The sequence below is a fragment of the Piliocolobus tephrosceles genome, chromosome 20 (genome assembly GCF_002776525.5).
Source record: "Piliocolobus tephrosceles isolate RC106 chromosome 20, ASM277652v3, whole genome shotgun sequence".
In the NCBI taxonomy this organism is placed as follows: domain Eukaryota; kingdom Metazoa; phylum Chordata; class Mammalia; order Primates; family Cercopithecidae; genus Piliocolobus; species Piliocolobus tephrosceles.
In genome coordinates this window covers 8536112-8558255 of record NC_045453.1, presented here as the reverse complement: position 1 = coordinate 8558255, position 22144 = coordinate 8536112, and the positions used below count along the sequence as shown (strand labels likewise).

The 22144-nt window shown below is 41.7% G+C and overlaps 1 protein-coding gene across 9 annotated transcripts in view; it reads left to right on the top strand.

Moving 5' to 3' along the window:
* Window positions 1-2243: 2243 nt before the first annotated feature.
* RBM39 (RNA binding motif protein 39) overlaps window positions 2244-22144 on the top strand; it is a 39928-nt gene continuing 20027 nt past the window's right edge. For 2 of the 9 annotated variants that reach the window (XM_026455260.1, XM_026455261.1), the window contains exons 1-8: window positions 2244-2647; window positions 3592-3655; window positions 5421-5470; window positions 13441-13635; window positions 16032-16097; window positions 16194-16247; window positions 20207-20324; window positions 20642-20794. In XM_026455260.1, coding sequence (XP_026311045.1) covers window positions 3605-3655; window positions 5421-5470; window positions 13441-13635; window positions 16032-16097; window positions 16194-16247; window positions 20207-20324; window positions 20642-20794 — 687 coding nt within the window. In that variant the 5' untranslated portion in view covers window positions 2244-2647; window positions 3592-3604. Of the gene's footprint in view, window positions 2648-3591; window positions 3656-3880; window positions 5471-11285; window positions 11358-13440; window positions 13636-16031; window positions 16098-16193; window positions 16248-20206; window positions 20325-20641; window positions 20795-22144 lie in introns of all 9 variants that reach the window. The other 7 variants (XM_026455263.2, XM_026455262.2, XM_026455268.2 and 4 more) reach the window with 6 other exon arrangements.

The following is a 22144-nucleotide window of genomic DNA, read 5'->3' as shown; positions in this document are numbered from 1 at the left end:
TAAATTTTTTGTAGAGACAGGGTCTTGCTATATTGCCCAGGCTGGTCTCAAACTCCTGGACTCAAGCAATCCTCCTGCCTTGACCTCCCAAAGTGCTAGGATTAGAGGTCATGAGCCGCCATGCCTGGGGATATTTCCTTTTAAACATAAAAAATACTCATTTCAGAAACTTGATTTCTCCAAACAGTGTTTTTTGATGATCTGCTAAGTTGCCATATTGCCTCTGATGGTCCTTGAGCAGAAAACTATTTGATGGATCTTAAATCATCAAGTGACTTAGAGCTTAAATCCTTTCTCTTTCCAAACAAGAAGTCTAGAGATTAAGGTCAAATTCTGTCATGTCATGTTCCTAAACAAACGAGAAAAACCAAGTGTCACCTTCATGCTTTCATTTTGCACAACAAGAAGTCATAATACTGGAATTACCGGGGGGCAGGAAGAGACAGCAGAGGTTAGCTTGCTTTTTTTCTGACATATTATGCTTCAATTTTCTGTGATGGTTTTTTCTTTTTTTGAGATGGAGTCTTGATCTGTCACCCAGGCTAGAGTGCAATGGCATGATCTCAGCTCACTACAATCTCCACCTCCCAGGTTCAAGCGATTCTCCTGCCTCAGCCTCCCGAGTAGCTGGGATTGCAGGCGCCTGCCACCATGCCTGGCTAGTTTTAAAATTTTTAGTAGAGACAGGGTTTCGCCATGTTGGTCAGGCTGGTCTTGAACTCCTGACCTCAGGCGGTCCACTCCCGCCGGCCTCCCACAGTGCTGGGATTAGAGGCATAAGCCACTCCGCCCAGCCCCAGAGCGAGACTCTGTCAGAAATAAAATAAAGAGGATCTGAATTTTCAGGAAAAGGACTAAGAGAGTATTCTAACTACGAAATAACTGTTATTAATAATCCTCTAAGATAAACCCTAACCCGTGTGTAAAGTTAACCTGAGAGGCAAAACCACGTAACATCTATATTTCTCTAAATAATTTTGTTTAGCAAGAAGTTAGCTCTTTTGAAGATTAAATATTTGCCAGGCGTTTTACAGACGTTATATCGTTTAATCTTCACTAGAGCCCTACTGAGCCTTCATTCATCAATTTACTTAGGGTCCACTTGGCCAGACATGCCCTGCTAACCTCTAAAAATTCAGTAGTGAGCATTACCTGCCTTCCTCAGGCTCAAGTAGCTTAGACTAGCTACTAAGTATGTGCTCTTTTCAATCAGGAAATGAAAAATCTGCTCTGAGAGGTTAATTTGCTTGTCCAAGGTCACACAGTATTGAAGCAGCTAGCTACACTAATCAAGGCGTCTCATTTCGAATCTTTTCTGCCCTCAATCATTAGACTGTTAAGATTAGACGGTAAGATTTTTTGCTTTGAGGAGTTCTTTCCAATTTTTTTCCACCATCTAGGAGGAAACCTCTCACAGTACTGACCAAAGAACAGTGGCTAATTCATGCTCTAATTACCAGGCATCTGGAAGACTTCAGGGGAGAGAAGCCAGGTCCCAGGGGGTAGGGGGAGTTTTTTTAGTGGGGTGTCTTTTTTTTTTCCCCCAAATTCTTAAGTAATATTCAGGAAGGGGAACTTTTTTGAAGGAACGGTAGCAACCCTGAGACAAGAGGTGATTAAATTCGGGGTACAAAGCTGATCCCATGCCAAGGGAAGCAGAGTTTATCTTCTCCACCTTTTCTTTGCTTTCCTCCACTATTTCCAAGGTTGTTTCAAAGATCGACAGTGCAGACCGCGCCATTGGCTCCAAATGACTAGGAAACCTATTTTTATTATCTCCCCCTCTCCCCCACCCCTAAAGGTCTCTTCTGGCCTTCTGATACACTTTTCCACTTCGTCTCCACCCTCAGCGGATAATCTGAAGATCGCCGTTTTATTCTATCCCCATAACGACTAGGATGCCTTATGGCGACCTTGACAGCCATCCAGGAGGCCGGAGCGGGGGCGGTCGGCTGTACTGGGGGAATCTTCAGATGGCCGTGAAGAGGCGCCACGAGGGGGAGGCGACCGCGGAGCTCCACTCAGCGAGGACTTCTCTGAAAGATTGACAGGTAGCCTACCAACTGTCTTTGCCCTAGAGACCCGCTCTGTCTCGCGAGATTTAGGTGCTTACGCGAAGTGGGAGTGAAACGCGCCTCTCTGAATGGGGGATGGGAATATCTATGGCGCAATCATTGCGCGAGATTGGGCTACAGTGGCTGGAGCCCTACTTAGATCTCGCGATACTTCGGCCTCTCCGATTTGCTGCTTGGGGCAGCTTCTCGCGAGAGCCCGTGCTGAGGGCTCTGTGAGGCCCCGTGTGTTTGTGTGTGTGTATGTGTGCTGGTGAATGTGAGTACAGGGAAGCAGCGGCCGCCATTTCGGGGAGCTTGCCGTCACTGTCGCAGGGGTGGATCCTGAGCTGCCGAAGCCGCCGTCCTGCTCTCCCGCGTGGGCTTCTCTAATTCCATTGTTTTTTTTAGATTCGCTCGGGCCTGGCCGTCCTCGGAGCCCGATATTCGGGCTGGGCGGTTCCGCGGCCTGGGCCTAGGGGCTTAACAGTAGCAACAGAAGCGGCGGCGGCGGCGGCAGCGGCAGCAGCAGCAGCAGCAGCAGCGGAAGTCTCTTCCCGAAGACGAGCACCACAGGCGTCCGAAAGCCGGAGCAGGTACAGGGGCGTTGCGGAGCCGCGTATTATCCCAGCTTTCTCGAGGTTTGGCTCCCTTTTGGGCTGAGGGGCGCTCTCGGCGGTCTTTAGCGACCGGGGTGAGGGATGGTTTTCGAGAAATCGGCCCTGTTTCAGTGACCGCGCCCTTATTTTCCGGTCGGGTAGAGTCTGGATTTTTGGGGTGGCAGGGACCTCTGAGAGGCCGCGGTAGAATGGTGACCTGTCTCCTTCGAGGCCTGGGCCCGCCGCGACCTCCCAACATGGCGCCAGTTGAATGCTGCCTTGGCTCATAACCCCTCCCAATGGAGGGAGTTTCCCTTTGCCCCTAAAATGGCAGCGTGGGTTTTTGCGCGGAAAGAGGCGCTCTCGTTCGGGTCTCCCAGTTTCTGTTTTTGGAGTTGATAGCAGGGTTTTAAATATGGGACATTTAAGTCTTCATTTTCGTGTCTTTGGTGTAAGAGGCGTTTTGGATTTACTTACAAAAGCCAAACCTGGTTAAAGTGCGTGTCACTTTAGTCATTCATTGTAGGGCTTTTGGAGGTTTTTCTTAAGTTTTCCAGTGTGTCGGCTGAGAAAATTCAGTCGATTTGAAAAGCATTATACCAGGCTGGCCGCGGTGGCTCACGCCTGTAATCCCAGCACTTTGGGAGGTAGAGGCAGGCGGATCACTTGAGGTCAGGAGTTCGAGACCAACCTCATCAACATGGTGAAACCCCGTCTCTATTAAAAATACAAAAATTAGCCAGGTGTGGTGGCAGGCGCCTGTAGTCCCAGCTATTCGGGAGGTGAGGTAGGATCGTTTGAACCCGGGAGGCGGAGCTTGCAGTGAGCCCAGATCGCGCCACTGCACTTCAGCCTGGGCAACTAGAGCGAAACTCCGTATCAAAAAAAAAAAAAGACAAATAAAAATGTTTACTCACCGAATCGTCTTGTTCTTTTCCTAGGCGTTTAGAGAAAATGGCAGACGATATTGATATTGAAGCAATGCTTGAGGCTCCTTACAAGAAGGTGAGAAAAAACATGTCGGTGAGGTTTATAATTTCTTAATTTAGCATTATTCACGAAACTACTGCTGAAATGTAAACTAACCTCCCCGGAGCCCTCTTGATTTATCTTATCAGAGATGCATTACGTGTAACTTACAAAAGTAAATATATGCTATTGATGTAATAATATTGTGCAGTAGTTTCACTTCAGCGTGATGAATAAATGCCCATCTATCTCTCTTTGTAGACTTGCCTAACGATATCTCACCTCTACTCCCATGAATTCACCTTTGATTCCAGTGTGAACTGTCAATCATAAGGTAGTAATTGAGTGACTTATCGCTGTACCGTGGTCCCCTAGGTAAAATGACTCAACTAAGAATTACCAGCTCCAGTTTGGTATAGCAAAAAGGTGAATGTAGTGGTTTGGGAAAAAGCAGGGGTCCAAGAATAAAAAAGCATAACCAGTCTGTGGCAAGTTAAATCTTCTAATAGTCTTATAAGAAGAAATGGGTGAGATTTTAAAATTTATGTATCTATGTAAGACTGGTGATAGTAAATCTTAAACAGTCCAGTGGCAATCTGCTACTCAGTTAATAATTACTAAAATTCTTGGATCCCTGAATAGAAATTAAAAAAAAAAAAAAATACAAGAGGCAGTATCACAGCTTAGAGTCACTTGATAACTGTTTTACTGTTCTCCATATTGTTTTATTTTTAACTAGGCCCTGCCATATAGTATTTCACACTAAAAACAAAGGAATTATTTTGGCTAATATAGTCTTTGACTCATTTCGGTATCGCAGTAAAAGTAAACTGTGTTTTCATTGTTTCACCAGTTGGTGGTGAAAATAGCAGTATGCATGCATTATCACTGGTGTCACAAACTGTAAGCTTTGTAAGTTAGCACTTTACTCCTATAGCTGATGTAATCAAACTTTAAACATTTTGCTAAACCTTTTAAAAATAATACATTTGTTTTGGATTGTATAGCACGACCATGTGGTACCAATTTGGATGAATTCTTGATAGATTTAAATAGTGTATGTAATTTTGTAATGCCTAGACTCTTGAAGAGCTACTTTCTGTTTTAATGTTAAGATTCTTGTGTCTTAGTTTTTTAACATGGATGTAAGTCCATGTAAACAGGTATGGAAGTAGGAAATGTTTAGGCTGGACTTGGTGGATTATTAATTGACTTTCTTGGGTTCTTGGGAGTCAACATTACTAAAGCAGTGTGAATCCCTGTTTGCTTCAGGGCGAGATGTGTGACAGAGGTGGCATCAAGCTCTTACAGTCCCAACCCTCCAACGGAAATGGGCGAAGATCTCAGGAATGGCATCGGTCACAGGAAATCGATAGTGGCTGGCTGCTAGCATGGCCACTTGGGGCTTAGGCAGAAATAGAGCCATGGTACTGACCAAAGGGACCATAGCACATGGAATAAAACTCAAAACAGGACTTCATGTTTTATGGAAATTATATTTAACCACTTCAACATTGTAAATCTGGATAACTTAATATCTAAACTATATAAGAAAGTAAAATTTAACATGTTAATATGGAAAGATTTTTTTATTTTTGTATCTTGATGACTTAAATGTAAGCAACAAAGTGGTTAAACACATACCCATCTAAATTTTTTTATAGCCTTCCATGTTAAACTTTAAATAAATAATTAGTTTTAAAATTGTTTTGTATTTTCTTATTCCTGTTCCCTTTACCCTTTGACAACTTGAAATGTTACCACTTCGTCCTCATGATGTTCTTCTATCAACCCTGCTTAGGATGAGAACAAGTTGAGCAGTGCCAACGGCCATGAAGAGCGTAGCAAAAAGTAAGTTTTAAGAAGGGGCCTGGGGGAGGGTGGTGAACTTTTTTGTGGTTTTAGACCTTAAGTTGTGTTCCTGTGGCTGAAGTATACAGAGTTCTCTTCTGAAACTTTTTTTTGCTGCTTTTAGAGAATTGGTTCTTTGTCTTTTGGGATAAACTCTTGGAGGAACTATGGATTTTTGCTTAGATTTCAGAATGTAGTTTCAGATACCTTCCCCTCCAAGTCCATCATGACAATCTGGTGACAAGTTCTGTAGTAGAGGTTGTCTTGTTTTAAATTTGTTAACTTTGGTTTAATATTTGGTTATCTTACTGATAAAACTATTATATCTATTGATCTTACAAGGGAGAGTTAAATTAGGTGATAATTAGGCCATGGAAAGTATTGTTTGCCCTAAATTGCCAAAGGAGTCAAAGCTGTGAATTATTTCTGCACCTTGCTGCTCAAAGGCCCTTTTGGAAGTGATGCAACAGAATACTTAAGTACTTTTTAAGGTAGCTTTTATTATCTTAGGCCTTTCAAACTCCAGACTTAACAGGGTGGGGTTTTTGGAAATTATGAATATATCTGTATACTTTATTTGGATGAGTGACTCTGTAGAACTCTACTATAGTACAGAAAACAGTGTATGAAAGGTTTTAAGTAACAGATATGATGAGATCGCTTTTTTTTTTTTTTCTTTTGAGACGAATTCTTGCTCTGTAGCCCAGGCTGGAGTACAGTGGCACAGTTTGAGCTCACTGCAACATCCGCCTCCTGGGTTCAAGTGATTCTTTGAATTTTTTTTTTTTCTTTTGAGATGGAGTCTCGCTGTGTCACCCAGGCTGGAGTGCAGTGGTGTGATCTCTGCTCACTGCAACCACTGCCCCCTGGATTCAAGCGATTCCCCTGCCTCAGCCTCTCATTAGCTGGGACTACAGGTGCACGCCATCATACCCGGCTAATTTTTTTTGTATTTTTAGTAGAGATGGGATTTCACCATGTTAGTTAGCCAGGGTGGTCTCGATCTGCTGACCTCATGATCCTCCCTCTGTAGCCTCCCAAAGTGTTGGGATTACACGAGCGTGAGCCACTGCGCTTAGCCTTTTTTTTTCCCCCCGCGATCTCAGCTCACTGCAAGCTCTGCCTCCTGGGTTCATGCCGTTCTCCTACCTCAGCCTCCCGAGTAGCTGGGACTACAGGCACCCACCACCACGCCTGGCTAATTTTTTTGTATTTTTAGTAGAGACCGAATTTCACTGTGTTAGCCAGGATGGTCTCGATCTCCTGATCTCTTGATATGCCCACTTGGGCCTCCCAAAGTGTTGAAATTACAGGCGTGAGCCTTTTTTTTTTTAAAAAGACATAATCTCGCTCTATTGCCTGGGCTGGAGTGCAGTGGGGCAATCTGGACTCATCACAATCTCCGCCCCCACCTGGGTTTAAAAGATTCTTCTGCCTCAGCTTCCCAAGTAGCTGGGACTACAGGCGTGCGCCACCATGCCTGGCTGAGTTTTGTATTTTTTTCTTGTTTGTTTTTTTGAGATGGAGTCTCGCTCTGTCGCCCAGGCTGAAGTGCAGTGGTCGGATCTCAGCTCATTGCAAGCTCTGCCTCCCGGGTTTACACCATTCTCCTGCCTAAGCCTCCTGAGTAGCTGGGACTACAGGCGCCCGCCACCTCGCCCGGCTAGTTTTTTGTATTTTTTAGTAGAGACGGGGTTTCACCGTGTTAGCCAGGATGGTCTCGATCTCCTGACCTCGTGATCCGCCCGTCTCGTCCTCCCAAAGTGCTGGGATTACAGGCTTGAGCCACCGCGCCCGGCTGAGTTTTGTATTTTTAGTAGAGGCGGGGTTTCACTCTGTTGGCCAGGCTGGTCTCGAACTCTTGACCTCATGATCCGCCTGCCTCAGCCTCCCAAAGTGCTGGGATTACAGGGGTGAGCCACCGTGCCTGGCCCAAGGGATTCTTCTGCCTCAGCCTCCCAAGTAGCTGGGAATACAGGCACATGCCGCCATGCCTGGCTAGTTTTTGTATTTTCAGTAAGAACAGGGTTTCAGCATATTGCCCAGGCTGGTCTTGAACTCCTGACTTGGTTACCTGCCTGCCTTGGCCTCCCAGCGTGCTGGGGTTACAGGTGTGAGCCACCCGTGTCCAGCCAAGAGATGCACTTTATAAGGTTGGGTTTTATCAGTTTTTGAGGTTTCCTTTTAGCTCTGAGGTTAGTGGTTCTAAATATGTGGTCATGTTGCAAACATTAAATTGTTTCATTAGTTTATAGTGCCATTTTAAAACATTTTATCCGCCAAGCTGTGGTGGCTCATGGCTGTAATCCCAGCATGTTGGGATGCCGAGGCAAGCAGATCACTTGAGGCCAGGAGTTTGAGACCAGGTTGGCCAACGTGGTAAGACCCTGTCTCTACTGAAAATACAAAAAGTAGCTAAATGGTGGAGACTCGTGCCTGTAGTCCTGTCTCCCCAGGAGGCTGTGGTAGGAGAATTGCTTGAACCTGAGAGGCAGAGGTTGCAATGAGCCAAGGTTGCACCACTACACTCCAGCCTAGGCCACAGAGTGAGACTGTTTTTTTTTTTTGAGACGGAGTACTGCTCTGTCTCCCAGGCTGGAGTGCAGTGGCGCAGTGTCAGCTCACTGCAAGCTCCGCCTCCCGGGTTCTCCTGCCTCAGCCTCCCCAGTAATTGGGACTACAGGGGCCTGCTACCATGCCTGGCTAATTTTTTTTGTATTTTTTTAGTAGAGACGGGATTTCACCGTGTTAGCCAGAATGGTCTTGATCTCCTGACCTCGTGATTCGCCCACCTCAGCCTCCCGAGCTGCTGGGATTATAGGTGCCTGCCACCGTACCTGGCTAATTGTAGTTTTAGTAGAGATGGGGTTTCACCATCCTGGCCAGGCTGGTCTTCAACTCCTGACCTCAGTTCATCTACCCGCCTCGGCCTCCCAAAGTGCTGGAATTACACTTGTGAGCCATGAATCCAGCTGAGACTCTGTCTTAAAAAAAAATCTGGGCTGGGCGCGATGGCTCACACATGTAATCCCAGCACTTTGGGAGGCTGAGGCGGGCAGATCACGAGGTCAAGAGATCGAGACCATCCTGGCCAACATGGCAAAACCCCATCTTTACTAAAAGAGACTGCCTGTGGGATCGTACTTGGCTGTCCTCCACATAGAAGAAGCTAGACCCAGCACTTTGGAATGCTGAGGCAAGGAGATCACCTGAGGTCAGAAATTCGAGACCAGCCTGACCAAAATGGTGAAACCCTGTCTCTTACTAAAAATACAAAAATTAGCTGAGCATCGTGGTGCACACCTGTAGTCCCAGCTACTCGGGAGGCTGAGGCAGGAGAGTCACTTGAACCTGGGAGGCAGAGGTTACAGTGAGCCGAGATCGTGCCATTGCACTCCAGCCTGGAGACAGAGCGAGACTCCGTCTCAAACATAAAAATCTGTCATACTTATGACCTTACATTAATGAAAAATGAGAGAAAAATAGCCACTTGATTTCTTTTTGGCTTTTTTCCTCCTAAGATCCCTAAATGCTTCATAGTAAATGCCTCAGTCGTTCTCACTACATTGTGTTAGGTAGGTTGATAAAATTTCATAAAATAGATGAAAAATTTTATATAACATTATTCAGTGCTTGCTAAGCCAGTATTTTTTTTGTAGTTCCCCTAAAATAATGTGGTAATGGGTTAAAAATGATGTAATTTGTAGAAAACGTCCTCCTCTTTTCTGGTGTAAGCTTGGATGGGAGTCATTTATAGTTCTTCACCAAACACAAGAAATTGTGGGGATCAGATTGGGTTTAGTCTTGATGTGGTCTGAGGCAACCAACCAGAGGCGTGGTTTATGTCATCTGGTTTTAGACCTTCTGCCACAGTAATGGTTTCCTAATGTTTCTATTTTGCAGTTCTCTAATCAAAAGAAAACCCAGGAAGGTATATCCATATAAATTGACATAAATTATCCAATCTAGGTGTCAGGCCTAGTAGCTGAAGATTTCACTTCAAATGCCAGAAGGATAAAAACATAGACTTTTGGGTTCAGACGTTCGTTATTGTACCATTTTCTCGTGTCACTCTTTGCCACTAAGGTCAACTCTGGTTTCTACTTGTTTTTATTCTGTATATAAGCTGATTAAGGCTACAAGCTTTTATAAGGAAGCTGAGCATCAGGTTCTCCATGTGTGATATTCGGTGGCCTTTATCTAATGTGGAGTCCCACAGGACGAAATAGAAGAATGGACAATTTCTTTAACCATGAGATTGTCTAAGGGAAGATCCTTTCAAAACACTTTGGTAATCTTAAAATACTTTCCAGTCAGACTTCTTGTCAATTATAGATGATAAGTAAATGACTCCTTTGTTCAATCAGTACTCTTATTTTCTTAAGGAACTTTATGTTTCAAATTAATTTTAAAGTTACCTGGAAGAAAATTTTTGTATTTAGATATAGATACAAAACATTCTGTCTTTGCTTTAATCTTTAACTAAATTAAATTTCTTAACCAAAGGAAAGTGCCATGTTGCATTTTTCATTCTAAAACTTCATTGTCTTAAAAGCCACATTGAGGTATAGTTTGTTAGGTAGTAGAAAAATGGCAGGTACTGAGAAATAGTTGACTGAGTATAAATTTTTTTTTAATTGTGTAATTTTGATTCTCAGCATACACTTCATTATATCCTAGAATAGGAACAAAATTTATTGTGACACAAACTGGGTGTCAACCTATTTTTTGAAGAGCTATAAACCTGAGTTTTTGCATACGTCAAGGTATGCATCTTAAGTGCTTGAGCTTGCTCTCATGGGAATATTATTTGTTAAAGTAACCAGTTTTGCAAACTCTAAATCAGTGTCCATTCTGTTAAGCTCTTTAGAGAATTACTCAATAAAATTTAACGTTGAAGTGACACAGTTGAAATATATTGGCTGCTGTGGTGTGGATTATCTATAAATTTTGGTATAAATGACTTCTATTTTTTTTTTTTTCCAGAATACTTTGCATTTAAAATTTAGATCTTCTTACATGGAAGAGGTCAAATCCAGTTATAGCAAAACACCTTTACTGCAGAGGCCATATAACCAAAAAGTCCAAAGGCCCAGCCCAGTGGACCATTTACTTCAATGATGTTCAATACAAAATTTCACTGCCATTAAAGACTTTGGAAAGTCCCTTTTAAGTTGTAACAGGATTTGACTATTAGTGTGGATTTCGATAACCCTTCTTTAGGTCATGTAATAAATGCCCTTTGAAACTGGAAGTATACTGGTTTCTTGCACCCATATAGCTTTCTCTGGGCTTTTATGCAAAAGATTGTATTTTCTGAATGTCTTAATATGTTGCTGTCTTTTTACCTGCCTGGGGTTGCCTTCAGATGTGGTTGGGGACTTGGTTATACAAAAAGTCCTAGAAGACCTTAAGTTAAAATTAGCTGTCCAATTTTCAAGTGTTTTCTCTTGGCAGAATAAGTTTTGGGTCCTATGAGAGGTAAATAGGTTGGTTGCCTCTCTTGCTATAGCCCATCTATGAGCAGAACAAAAACTTTGTTTTTGAGGGGGATGGAGTTACTTTTTACCTTGTTCCCTAATGGATTATATTTAGGACTTTAGGTATTAGAAATCTCACAGAATTCTATAGTTAGAATAGTGCCACAGAGATAGTGTTAGGTTTTTCAGGCAACAAAATTGGAGTGTTACCTGTTGCCCATCTGGGCGTGGCTTTGATGAGTTCTATATAAGTAATGAGTGTAGCCTAATTTTCTGTCATGTGCTACCTAGCATATACATTTCTGACAGTCAGGTGGATTATCTTGAAATTTTAGACAAACTTTCTGCCTCCTTGGAAAGCTCTACATCTCCTTGTGATTGGAGTGTGGGTTTCAAGATTCCAGAAGGTGGGTGTCTTCATTTTCTATTTTCAATGCACTCTAAAGATGACCTGCTTACAGGTTCTCTGAGGCAGACCTCAGTTGCTCTTGTGATATGTAACTTTGCTTTGAAAAGGAATGAACAATTACATATCCGAATACAGAATTGTCAAAATGTTTAATCATTAAGCCACTACAAATTGACATTTTAGTGGAATAAATTGATTTTGAAATGTTTCAGTTTATATTGAAATATCTGAAGGCACCTCTAAAATTTGGGTGATGACACAGAGGTATAGATAAAAAGATTTAATTATGAATAGGTGGTATACTGTGAAGACTACAGAAGTGAACAGAAAGATATGACTGGCTTTTTTGGTTTTTAGTTTGAGATTTTAAAAAGATCTGTGCAGGTCAAGTTGATCACTGGTTTTGATTGCATCCCACAGGCTTCTATAAACTGGCTTAAAAATGGCATACTCCATTTTCTGGTATATTCATTGTAACTTCAGGAAGTATTGAAATGGTCATACTCAAGTCTAGGAATGTCAAAATGTATTTTAATGCGTTAGTTCTTTTTCTTTTTCTTTTTCTTTTTCTTTTTTTTTTTTTTGGAGACAGTTTTGCTCTGTTGCCCAGGCTGGAGTACAGTGGTGTGATCTTGGTTCGCTCCAACCTCTGCCTCCCAGGTTCAAGCAATTCTCCTGCCTCAGCCTATGCAGTAGCTGGGACTACAGGCCTGTGCCACCACGACCCGCTACTTTTTGCATTTTTTTAGTAGAGATGGGGTTTCACCATGTTGACCAGGCTGGTCTTGAACTCCTGACCTCAGGTGATCCCTGCCTCAGCCTCCCAAAGTGCTGAGATTACAGGTGTGAGCCACTGCACTTGGGTTTTTTTGTTTTTTTGTTTTTTCAAATGGAGTTTTGCTCTTTTTTGCCCAGGCTGGAGTGCAATAGCATGGTCTCAGCTCACTGCAACCTCCACCTCCTGGGTTCAAGCGATTCTCCTGCCTCAGCCTCCCAAGTAGCTGCGATTACCGGCATGTACCACCAGGCCCGGCTAATTTTTATATTTTTGGTTGAGGGGGTTTCACCATGTTGGCCGGGCTGGTCTCAAACTCCTGACTTCAAGTGATCTGTCCGCCTTGGCCTCCCAAACGGTTGGGATTACAGGTGTGAGCCACTGCACCGGCCTGCATTAATTCTTATTGTCCTTTGTCATTACGGTTTTGCCCATGAAAACCAAAATGTTGCTGTCTATGTGACCCTTTTAACGTATTAAATATTTCCATATGTAAATGGGGGCAAAATGGACTTAATGGTAAATTACTATATTTGATGAAAATTTTCATAAATGAACCAGTAGTAGTACTTAAATGTGAACGTATTCTATTGTAAGTTTGTTTTATTAATGTATCTTGCGGATTACAGTAATGCTTTTGTTGGCCTTTTATGTGACAAACTATATTTAAAGGTTCACATTTTGATTTGTATTGCCAACAAGCCCTTTTCCTTCTTAAAGCTGTAGCTAACTCAGGATATCATTGCAGTTCCTACTCGTAGAGAATGGTGTCCTTCAAGTAATGTCTTGTCTGCTGATTTTCAGTAATGTTAATACAAGGCAAAAGGGATATTGTTTACCATAAGTAGCAATTTTTTTTTTTTTGACAGAGTCTTACTCTGTCGCCCAGGCTGGAGTGCAGTGGCAGGATCTTGGCTCATTGCAACCTCTGCCTCCCGGGTTCGAGCAATTCTCCTGCCTTAGCCTTCCAATTCTCCTGCCTTAGCCTCCATAGTAGCTGGGACTCAGGCACACGGTACCATGCCTGGCTAATTTTTATATTTTTGTTAGGGACAGAGTTTCACCACATTGGCCAGGCTGGTCTTCAGCTCCTGACCTTGTGATCCACCTGCCTTGGCCTACCAGGATGCTGGGATTACAGATTTTTTTTTTTTTTTTTTTTAGTATGATTATGTAGCATTGTATCATAATAAAACTAGCCAAAGAAATTTATGAAAGGATAAAAATATGATTCTGACCATGAAAGGTAGTATATTATGGTGGGTTCCTAAGCAAGCATGATAATGGCGAATTTGTTACTTCTCAGGAGGAAAAAAAGCAAGAGCAGAAGTCGTAGTCATGAACGAAAGAGAAGCAAAAGTAAGGAACGCAAGCGAAGTAGAGATAGAGAAAGGAAAAAGAGTAAAAGCCGTGAAAGAAAGCGAAGTAGAAGCAAAGAGAGGCGACGGAGCCGCTCAAGAAGTCGAGATCGAAGATTTAGAGGCCGCTACAGAAGTCCTTAGTATGTAACTATAGTTACGATTTTGGTTTGAGGGTTATTCTCTGGGTATTCAGATAGCAATTAACTTCAGTGATTTGAATTGTGACATTTTATTTTTTTAATGATTGGTTAAAAAATACTGAATTAAGGATATTGGCATTGAATGCTAGTAAAGTGAAAAATACAGTGCATAGACAAGTAAAAATTTGCTTTTACTAGTCATACTGATTATTTTCTGTTAAACTATAAAAGTTTCTAAATTGTATGCCAATCAGCGCACTGGATGAAAGCACTAGAGTGCTTGGAAAAGATGACATTGTAGTGCCCAAATACCTGAGAAAGCTTAACAGCGTCTGGGCTGTTACAGTATTTGCTAAATACATATTTACCTAAAATTGTAAAGTTCTGATGAATACAAAGTTACACATGTATATTTAGTTAACAGTAAGTAAAAAATCTTGTCACTGTGGCTGTTTTCAGCTGAAATGTCAGGCCAGTTGTGAATTTGTTGTGTATGCTCCTTGATAAAGATTCTTTTTTGGGCTCATCTGTAATTAAGGTTTGTTAATAGTAAAAGGTATTCTAAATTAAAAGTGTTTTGAAGATTAGATCACTAGAAATTTGGATGTGGATATTTAAAGTTGGAAACAAATTTATTACAGTTATTAAATATATTAATCACCTACAATTCTAAGGATTGAATAGCAATCTTTAATGCTTTATGAGGTTACACTGCTGTAAACTCTGGGATATATTAAAAATAACCCTTCTAACTTTAAGATTTGAATGGTTAAGGATGGAATTCAAAGACAAACAGACCTGAATCACTTGGGCAAGGTACTTAACCCCCTAAGCTAAGCATTTGTTTTCTAACATTTTAAGGAGATAACAAGTTTCAGATAAGCTATTAATGGGTAATGAATGAGAAGAAAATGGAAAGTGCTCAGAGGACTTAATGGATTCATGAAATGTTTTGGCATTACATGAATTCTGATTCTGGCTCTTTTATCTTTTTTAAAATAAAAAGAATTAAACTGTATGATGCTGGATTCCTCCAAGCTGCTTATTTCATTAACTTTTTAATAGCTGAAAATGGGACCACAATGCTATTTTAATTCTGAATGCTGTGCAGCATTAGGAAATTCTCTGCTTTTGTCCCATTTATCAAGATTCTGAGTATTCTTAAAATGGGATTATGTTAAATCTTTTTACCTGGATGAACTAAATGAGGGGAAAGGAATTAGCTTAATTCCTTTTGAGTGATGAATACTTTCTGTTTGCTGGGATCCTGGCCTTACTTTAATAGAAAATTACTTAGTTCTTATGTTGGGTTTGAGGCTGTAACTGAGAGTATTTTATAATTAAAGGGGAAAGAAAATAGCTTATAATTAATTACTTGAGAACTTTAATACATCCAGTAAATGATTCTCAGTCATCACCATTAGTCTGAATTGCAAAGGACCAATTTAATATAAAGTGTTTTATTTGGAAATACTTGCATGTTGTAGATAGGCATAGTGTTCATGAAAACTAATTCAAATGTGTGGATCACAGGCCACTACATATTTATTTATTTCATTGTTCTTCTGAAATAAGATAGCAGGATGGGCACTAAGGGACAACTGGCTAGTCCCTTTAAGTTAGCCTGGTCTTTAAAGAGTTACAAAAACTGTTATTACAGAATAATTACCTTTGTGATCTTTTTGAAAACACTCTGTTAGTCATGACAAGTCCTCAAAATTTTTCAATAGAATTCGTAAATTACCTTCAGATCTTCAAGATGGAATATTTTGCAACAAACAACTGAATAGTGTGTTAAGTGGTGTCATGCTGTCTAAGAGTTACTGGTGAATGGGAAAATACCTAAGTTGCATGACTAAAGAATTCACTTTAGTTTTTAAAAGAAGCCTTTCAAAAAGAAGACTTGTATGAAAATTGCGTATATACGTGTACACACATACATTCCCAGGAGAAGGATACACACCAAATTGTTAACCATAGTTACTGTTGGTGTGAGGGAAATTCAGAAGGATTTATTTTTTATATGTGTGTGTGTTTTTTGTTTTTCTTTTTTGTTTTTTTTAAATTCTCAAGACTGTGTATATATATATATATATATATATATAGCTTATAAATATATTTATAGTCTGAAAATGGGTGTGTTCATTTTCAGAATCTAAAAATTTTGAGGCTGTAACCTTTGGTCTTGGCACCTCTCAGTGGTCCAGGATGGATAAATACAAGGGCAGCTTGCCTGGGATAAAGTTAAGAGACATCTAAGTATTTTTGTTTCCTCTTCATAACTGAGGTGGAAAAGCAGCAGCCTGAACAATGTTAGTCTTGCTGGAGAGCGCATGAATGCGATCTTAGCAAGACCCTAAACCTGTAACTAGTGTAATTTTGTGTTTCCTTTTTAGCTCCGGACCAAAATTTAACAGTGCCATCCGAGGAAAGATTGGGTTGCCTCATAGCATCAAATTAAGGTTTTTAAACATACTTCTGAATTGTTTAAATTGTTTTTCAAGGAACTAACATGCTGTACTTGTTTGGATAACTTCTGAAACTTTTTAACTTTGCAGCAGACGACGTTCCCGAAGCAAAAGTCCATTCAGAAAAGACAAGAGCCCTGTGAGGTAGTTTTCTTCTTTAAAGCCTTTAGCTCTTAAAAAGCTTTTGCAGCTTATGGTACTGTTAACTTTGATGATACTTAGTAATTTGAACCATATTATATCTTGCTTTTGCTTCCTTTTACAGTTCTAGTACTTTAAAGTCAAGTGAATTTCTACTGAGTTTTCAGTAGTTTTCACTTTAATTTCATATAATTAAAAAGAAGGAAAAGTTATTTATTTATTCGTTTATTTATGTATTTATTTATTTTGAGACAGAGTCTCATTCAGTCACCCAGACTGGAGTGCAGTTGTGCAATCTTGGCTTACTGCAACCTCCGCCTCCTGGGTTCAAGTGATACTCCTGCCTCAGCCTACCAAGTACCTGGAATTACAGGCATGCACCACCATGCCCGGCAAATTTTTGTATTTTTAGTAGAGACAGGGTTTCACCATGTTGGTCAGGCTGGTGTCGAACGCCTGACCTCATGATCTGCCAGCCTCAGCCTCCCAAAGTGCTGGGATTACAGGCAGGAGCCACCACGTCCAACCTAAAGTTATTTTAATATGATCTTATTTTCCTGTTTTAATTAAAATAAGCTTTTTTTGCATTTCTTATTTTTAATGGACATATGATTGTGTATATTTATGGGATACAGTTATGTTTTGATACATGTATGCAGTGTAATGATCAAATCTGGGTAATTAGCATATTCGTGTCAGACATTGTGTTGGCAACGTAGCAGTTATAGAAAACTTTACACTTATTTATCTTTGGAATTAATAAATAATGAGTTATTTGAAATACCTCATGTGGAGAAGTAGTTGTAACAGTAAGTTTTACTGTTTGGCTGTCCTGAGGAAAACTGTTTCATCTCAAAAGTCTTAGTGATTTGAATTGTTACTCCTAGGTTCTTGAATGTTTACATGGATTATTTTACTCTTTTTTTTTTTTGAGACGGAGCCTTGCTCCGCCCAGGCTGGAGTGCAGTGGCCAGACCTCAGCTCACTGCAAGCTCCACCTCCCTGGTTTACGCCATTCTCCTGCCTCAGCCTCCTGAGTAGCTGGGACTACGGGCGCCCGCCACCTTGCCTGGCTAGTTTTTTTGTATTTTTTAGTAGAGACGATGTTTCACCAGGTTAGCCAGGATGGTCTTGATCTCTTGACCTCATGATCCGCCCGTCTCGGCCTCCCAAAGTGCTGGGATTACAGGCTTGAGCCACCGCGCCCGGCTATTTTACTCTTTAAGAATTGGAGGCTGAGCATGGTGGCTCACGCCTGTAATCCCAGCCCTTTGGGAGGCTGAGGTGGGTGGATCACACAGTGTCAGGAGATCGAGACCAGTCTGGCCAACATGGTGAAATCCTATCTCTACTAAACATAGAAAATTTAGCTAGGCATGGTGGTGCACACCTGTAGTCCCAGCTACTTGGGATGCTGAAGTGAGAGAATCACTTGAACCTGGGAGGCAAAAGTGCAGTGAGCTGAGATCGCGCCACTGCACTCCAGCCTGGTGACAGACCAAGACTTGTATTTGTTCAGTCTACCATTTTGGTTCAAGGAATATTTTGTCAGGTGGTAGCGTTGTGGTTATTTGTTCTTTTTTGAGACGCCCGTCCAAAAAGCTTTTGCTTTTTTTTTTTTATTTTTATTTTTTGAGGTGGGGTTTTACTTTGTCACCCAGGCTAGAGTGCAGTGACGAAATCATGGCTCACTGCAGTTTCTAACGGCCGGTCATAAGCTATCCCACCCAACTTAGCCTCCCGAGTAGCTGGGGCTATACAGGTGCAGCCACCATGCCCTGCTAATTTTATTTTATTTTATTTTGTTTTTTATTTTTTATTTTTTTGAAGAGACAAGGTTTTGCCATGTTGCTCAGTTTGGTCTGAAATCCAGGGCCAAGCAATCTGCACACTACTCCCGGCCTTAAAAGCTTGGTGCCTGGCGTGGTGGCCCACACCTTTAGCGATAAGGTCAGGATATCGAGACCAGCCTGACCAACATGGTGAAACCCCATCTCTACTGAAAGTACAAAAATTAGCCAGATGTGGTGGTGCATGCCTGTAATCCCAGTTACTTGGGAGGAGAGGCAGGAGAATTGCTTGAATCCAGGAGGTGGAGGTTACTATGAGCCAAGATCACACCACTGCACTCCAGCCTGGGTGACAGAGCGAGACTGCATCTCAAAAAGCTTTTGTGACAAATCTTACAGGTGAAGTGACCACCCCTCACCCTCCATACATCCTGAGAGTGTCCAAAAAATGGAAAAGAGCATGTTTAGGCTTACATCTTAAAGAATTGACTTAAAATATTGATTGATATTTTGCAACAGAGATGATGGTAATAGACACTATCTGAATTTGTAAAGTAGAATTCTTAGAATCATTCAGGTTTCACTTCAAGTTTGCCATTTGTGATTGTCAAACTTAATTTCACTTTACAATTACATGGTTTTGTTGTAAATAATCATCCATTACACTGATTTTGGATCAGTCTGGCATTTGTGATTGGTCTGGTGATATGTTTTATGACTGTGGTTAAACTGTCAGGCTTCTGGTTGACCCTTGCTTTAGAAAAATTACCCTTTTTGGGGCAGGCGTGGTGGCTGAAGCCTGCAATCCCAGTACTTTTGGAGGCTGAGGCGGGTGGATCATCAAGATCAGGAGATCGAGACCATCCTAGCTAACACATTGAAATCCCATCTCTACTAAAAATACAGAAGATTAGCCAGGCTTGGTGGCACATGCCTGTAGTGCCAGCTACTCGGGAGTCTGAGGCAGGAGAATTGCTCGAACCCTGGAGGTGGAGGTTGCAGTTAGCCGAGATTGCGCCACTGCACTCCAGCCTGGGCGACAGTGAGACTCCATTTCAAAAAGAATAAAAAAAGAAAAGAAAAATTTTACCCTTTGTGAGATTGTGAGGCTAGTAGACTTCTGTACTAATTCCGTGTAAGATGTGATTACAAGAAACAGTAAACCTTATTCTTTAGAAGGATTTGAGTTACATTGAGTAGCTTTATGGACATTTTTGGTCAATAGATCTTACTGCAAATGGGCTTGGGCTGACTGGGTGTGGTGCCTCACGCCTGTAATCCCAGTACTTTGAGAGGCTGAGGCGGGCAGATCACCTGAGGTCTGAAACCAGCCTGGCCAACATGGTGTCTTCATCTGGAAAAAAAGAAAAGAAAAAAGAAGAAGGAAAATGTTCTTGGGTATATGACAAACTAGTTTCATATCTTTTCTGTTTTTTTTTTTTTGAGATGGAGTCACTCTGTCACCCAGGCTGGGGTGCAGTGGTTGGATCTCAGCTCACTGCAAGCTCCGCCTCCCGGGTTTGCGCCATTCTCCTGCCTCAGCCTCCCAAGTAGCTGGGACTACAGGTGCCCGCCACCTCACCCGGCTAGTTTTTTGTATTTTTTTTAGTAGAGACAGGGTTTCACCGTGTTAGCCAGGATGGTCTCGATCTCCTGACCTCGTGATCTGCCCGTCTCGGCCTCCCAAAGTGCTGGGATTACAGGCTTGAGCCACTGTGCCCGGCCAGCTTATTCTGTTTGCTGAACATATTTGAGAATTATTTTAGGCCAGGTGTGGTGGCTCACACCTGTTTTCCCACCACTTTGGGAGGCCAAGGCAGGTGGATAATCTGAGGTCAGGAGTTTGAGATCAGCCTAGCTAACGTGGTGAAACCCCGTCTCTTTGGGGGTGTTTAGGACAAAAGGATTGCTTGAGCTCAGTAGTTGAAGTCCAACCTGTGCAACATAGCAAGACCTGATTTCTAAAGATGAAAATATTGGTGTGGAGTTGGGAAAGGAGTGAGGGTACAGTGTCTACTGCTCAGGTGACAGGTACACTCAGAATTTACCACCAAAGAACTCATCTCTGTAACCAAAAACCACCTGAAAAACTGTTGAACTATATGAAGAAATAGATAAAAATTATTTTAAAATCTATTACGAAGTTAATTTTATATTTTTTACTTCTATCAGGGAACCTATTGATAATTTAACTCCTGAGGAAAGAGATGCAAGGACAGTCTTCTGTATGCAGCTGGCGGCGAGAATTCGACCAAGGGATTTGGAAGAGTTTTTCTCTACAGTAGGAAAGGTAATCTTAACCTGTTTAGGGAGGTCAAGTAGGTAGAAATTGCAAGAGAAAACATCTAAACATCAAATATTTCATTTGATTTAGTACCATGTGGTAGTGTTTCCACAAACAAATTTTGCATCTTATAGTATTGGAGTTGATAAATGTTACTACAAATTGGTTCAAAGATACAGATAGGATATAGGAATTGTCCCACAGATTTACTTTTTCAATTAAATTTTTTAAAATGCCTTCATCCTTCAACATTGTCTCCTTGAAATATATCTGCATGGCTTACAGTGGATGGTTGCACAAACAGAACTGTGTTTTCTTCATAGGTTCGAGATGTGAGAATGATTTCTGACAGAAATTCAAGACGTTCCAAAGGAATTGCTTATGTGGAGTTCGTTGATGTTAGCTCAGTGCCTCTAGCAATAGGATTAACTGGCCAACGAGTTTTAGGAGTGCCAATCATAGTACAGGCATCACAGGTAATTTTTTTCCTGGTTAAGAGTTTGATTATTGATGGTGTTTAAAGCCTCTTGTTGCATGGCATACTGCTGTTGTGTTCTGTGACTGCTACTCATTACGTTGAGTCGGATGTTCTCAGGACCTTTTTTTTAACCTTGCCTTCATTAACATTGATAGTTTTCTCAAGACTGTCGTCCTATCTTTTCTCCTTGTGTTTGAAATGTAATGGTTTTGCCTTTTGTTTTGTTTTGTTTTTGAGATGGAATCTCTGTCACCAGGCTGGAGTGCAATGGCATGATCTCGGCTCACTGCAACCTCCACCTCCCGGGTTCAAGTGATTCTCCTGCCTCAGCCTCCTGAGTAGCTGGGATTACAGGAGCCTGCCACCACACTCGGCTACTTTTTGTATTTTTGGTAGAGATGGGGTTTCATCATGTTGGCCAGGCTAGTCTTGAACTCCTGACCTCAGGTGATCCTCCTACCTCAGCCTTCCAAAGTGCTGAGATTACAGTCGTGAGCCACCACACCCGGCCTTGTTTTTGAGATAAGGTCTCACTCTGTTGCCAGGGCTGGAGTGCAATGAGATAATCACAGCTCACTAAAGCCTTGACCTGCTGTACTCAAGCTGTCTTTTCTCCCCAGCTTCCTGAGTAGCTAAGACTACAGGTACGTGCCATCACTCCCAGCTAATTTTTAAATTTTTTGAAGAAACAGGGTCTTGCCATGTTGTTCAGGCTGGTTTCAAACTTTTGGGCTCAAGTGATTCTCTGGCCTGGGCCTCTTGAAGTGTTTGGATCACTTGAACCACACTGCACTTTGACAGCATTTCATATTTTAGTTTTTTGGCCGGGCACGATGGCTCACGCCTGTAATCCCAGCACTTTGGGAGGTTGAGGTCAGCGGATTTCCTGAGGTCAGGAGTTTGAGACCAGCCTTGCCAACATGGTGAAACCTTGTCTCTACTAAAATAAAAAAAATTAGCTGGGCGTGGTGGCAGGCGCCTGTAATCCCAGCTACTTGGAAGGCTGAGGCAGGAGAATTGCTTGAACCTAGGAGGCAGAGGTTGCAGCGAGCCGAGATCACGCCGTTGCACTGCAGCCTGGGCGACAAGAATAAGACTCTGTCTCAACAAAAAGAAAAAAAAAATTACTCAAATTATTTCGTATGTTGGAAGACAAACTTAGTAGCTGGGTGTGGATTGGCCGGACCCAGGGCTGAGAAGTAGCATATTAAATGAAGTTTTTAATATGTTCTATAACAGGTTGTTACCTGTTGTAGAGCAGTACTACCCAATGTACTCTAGTTTGTTATAAGAGAAGCCTGTGTTAGAATGCAAATGGACAACTTTTTTTTTTTTTTTTTTTTTTTTT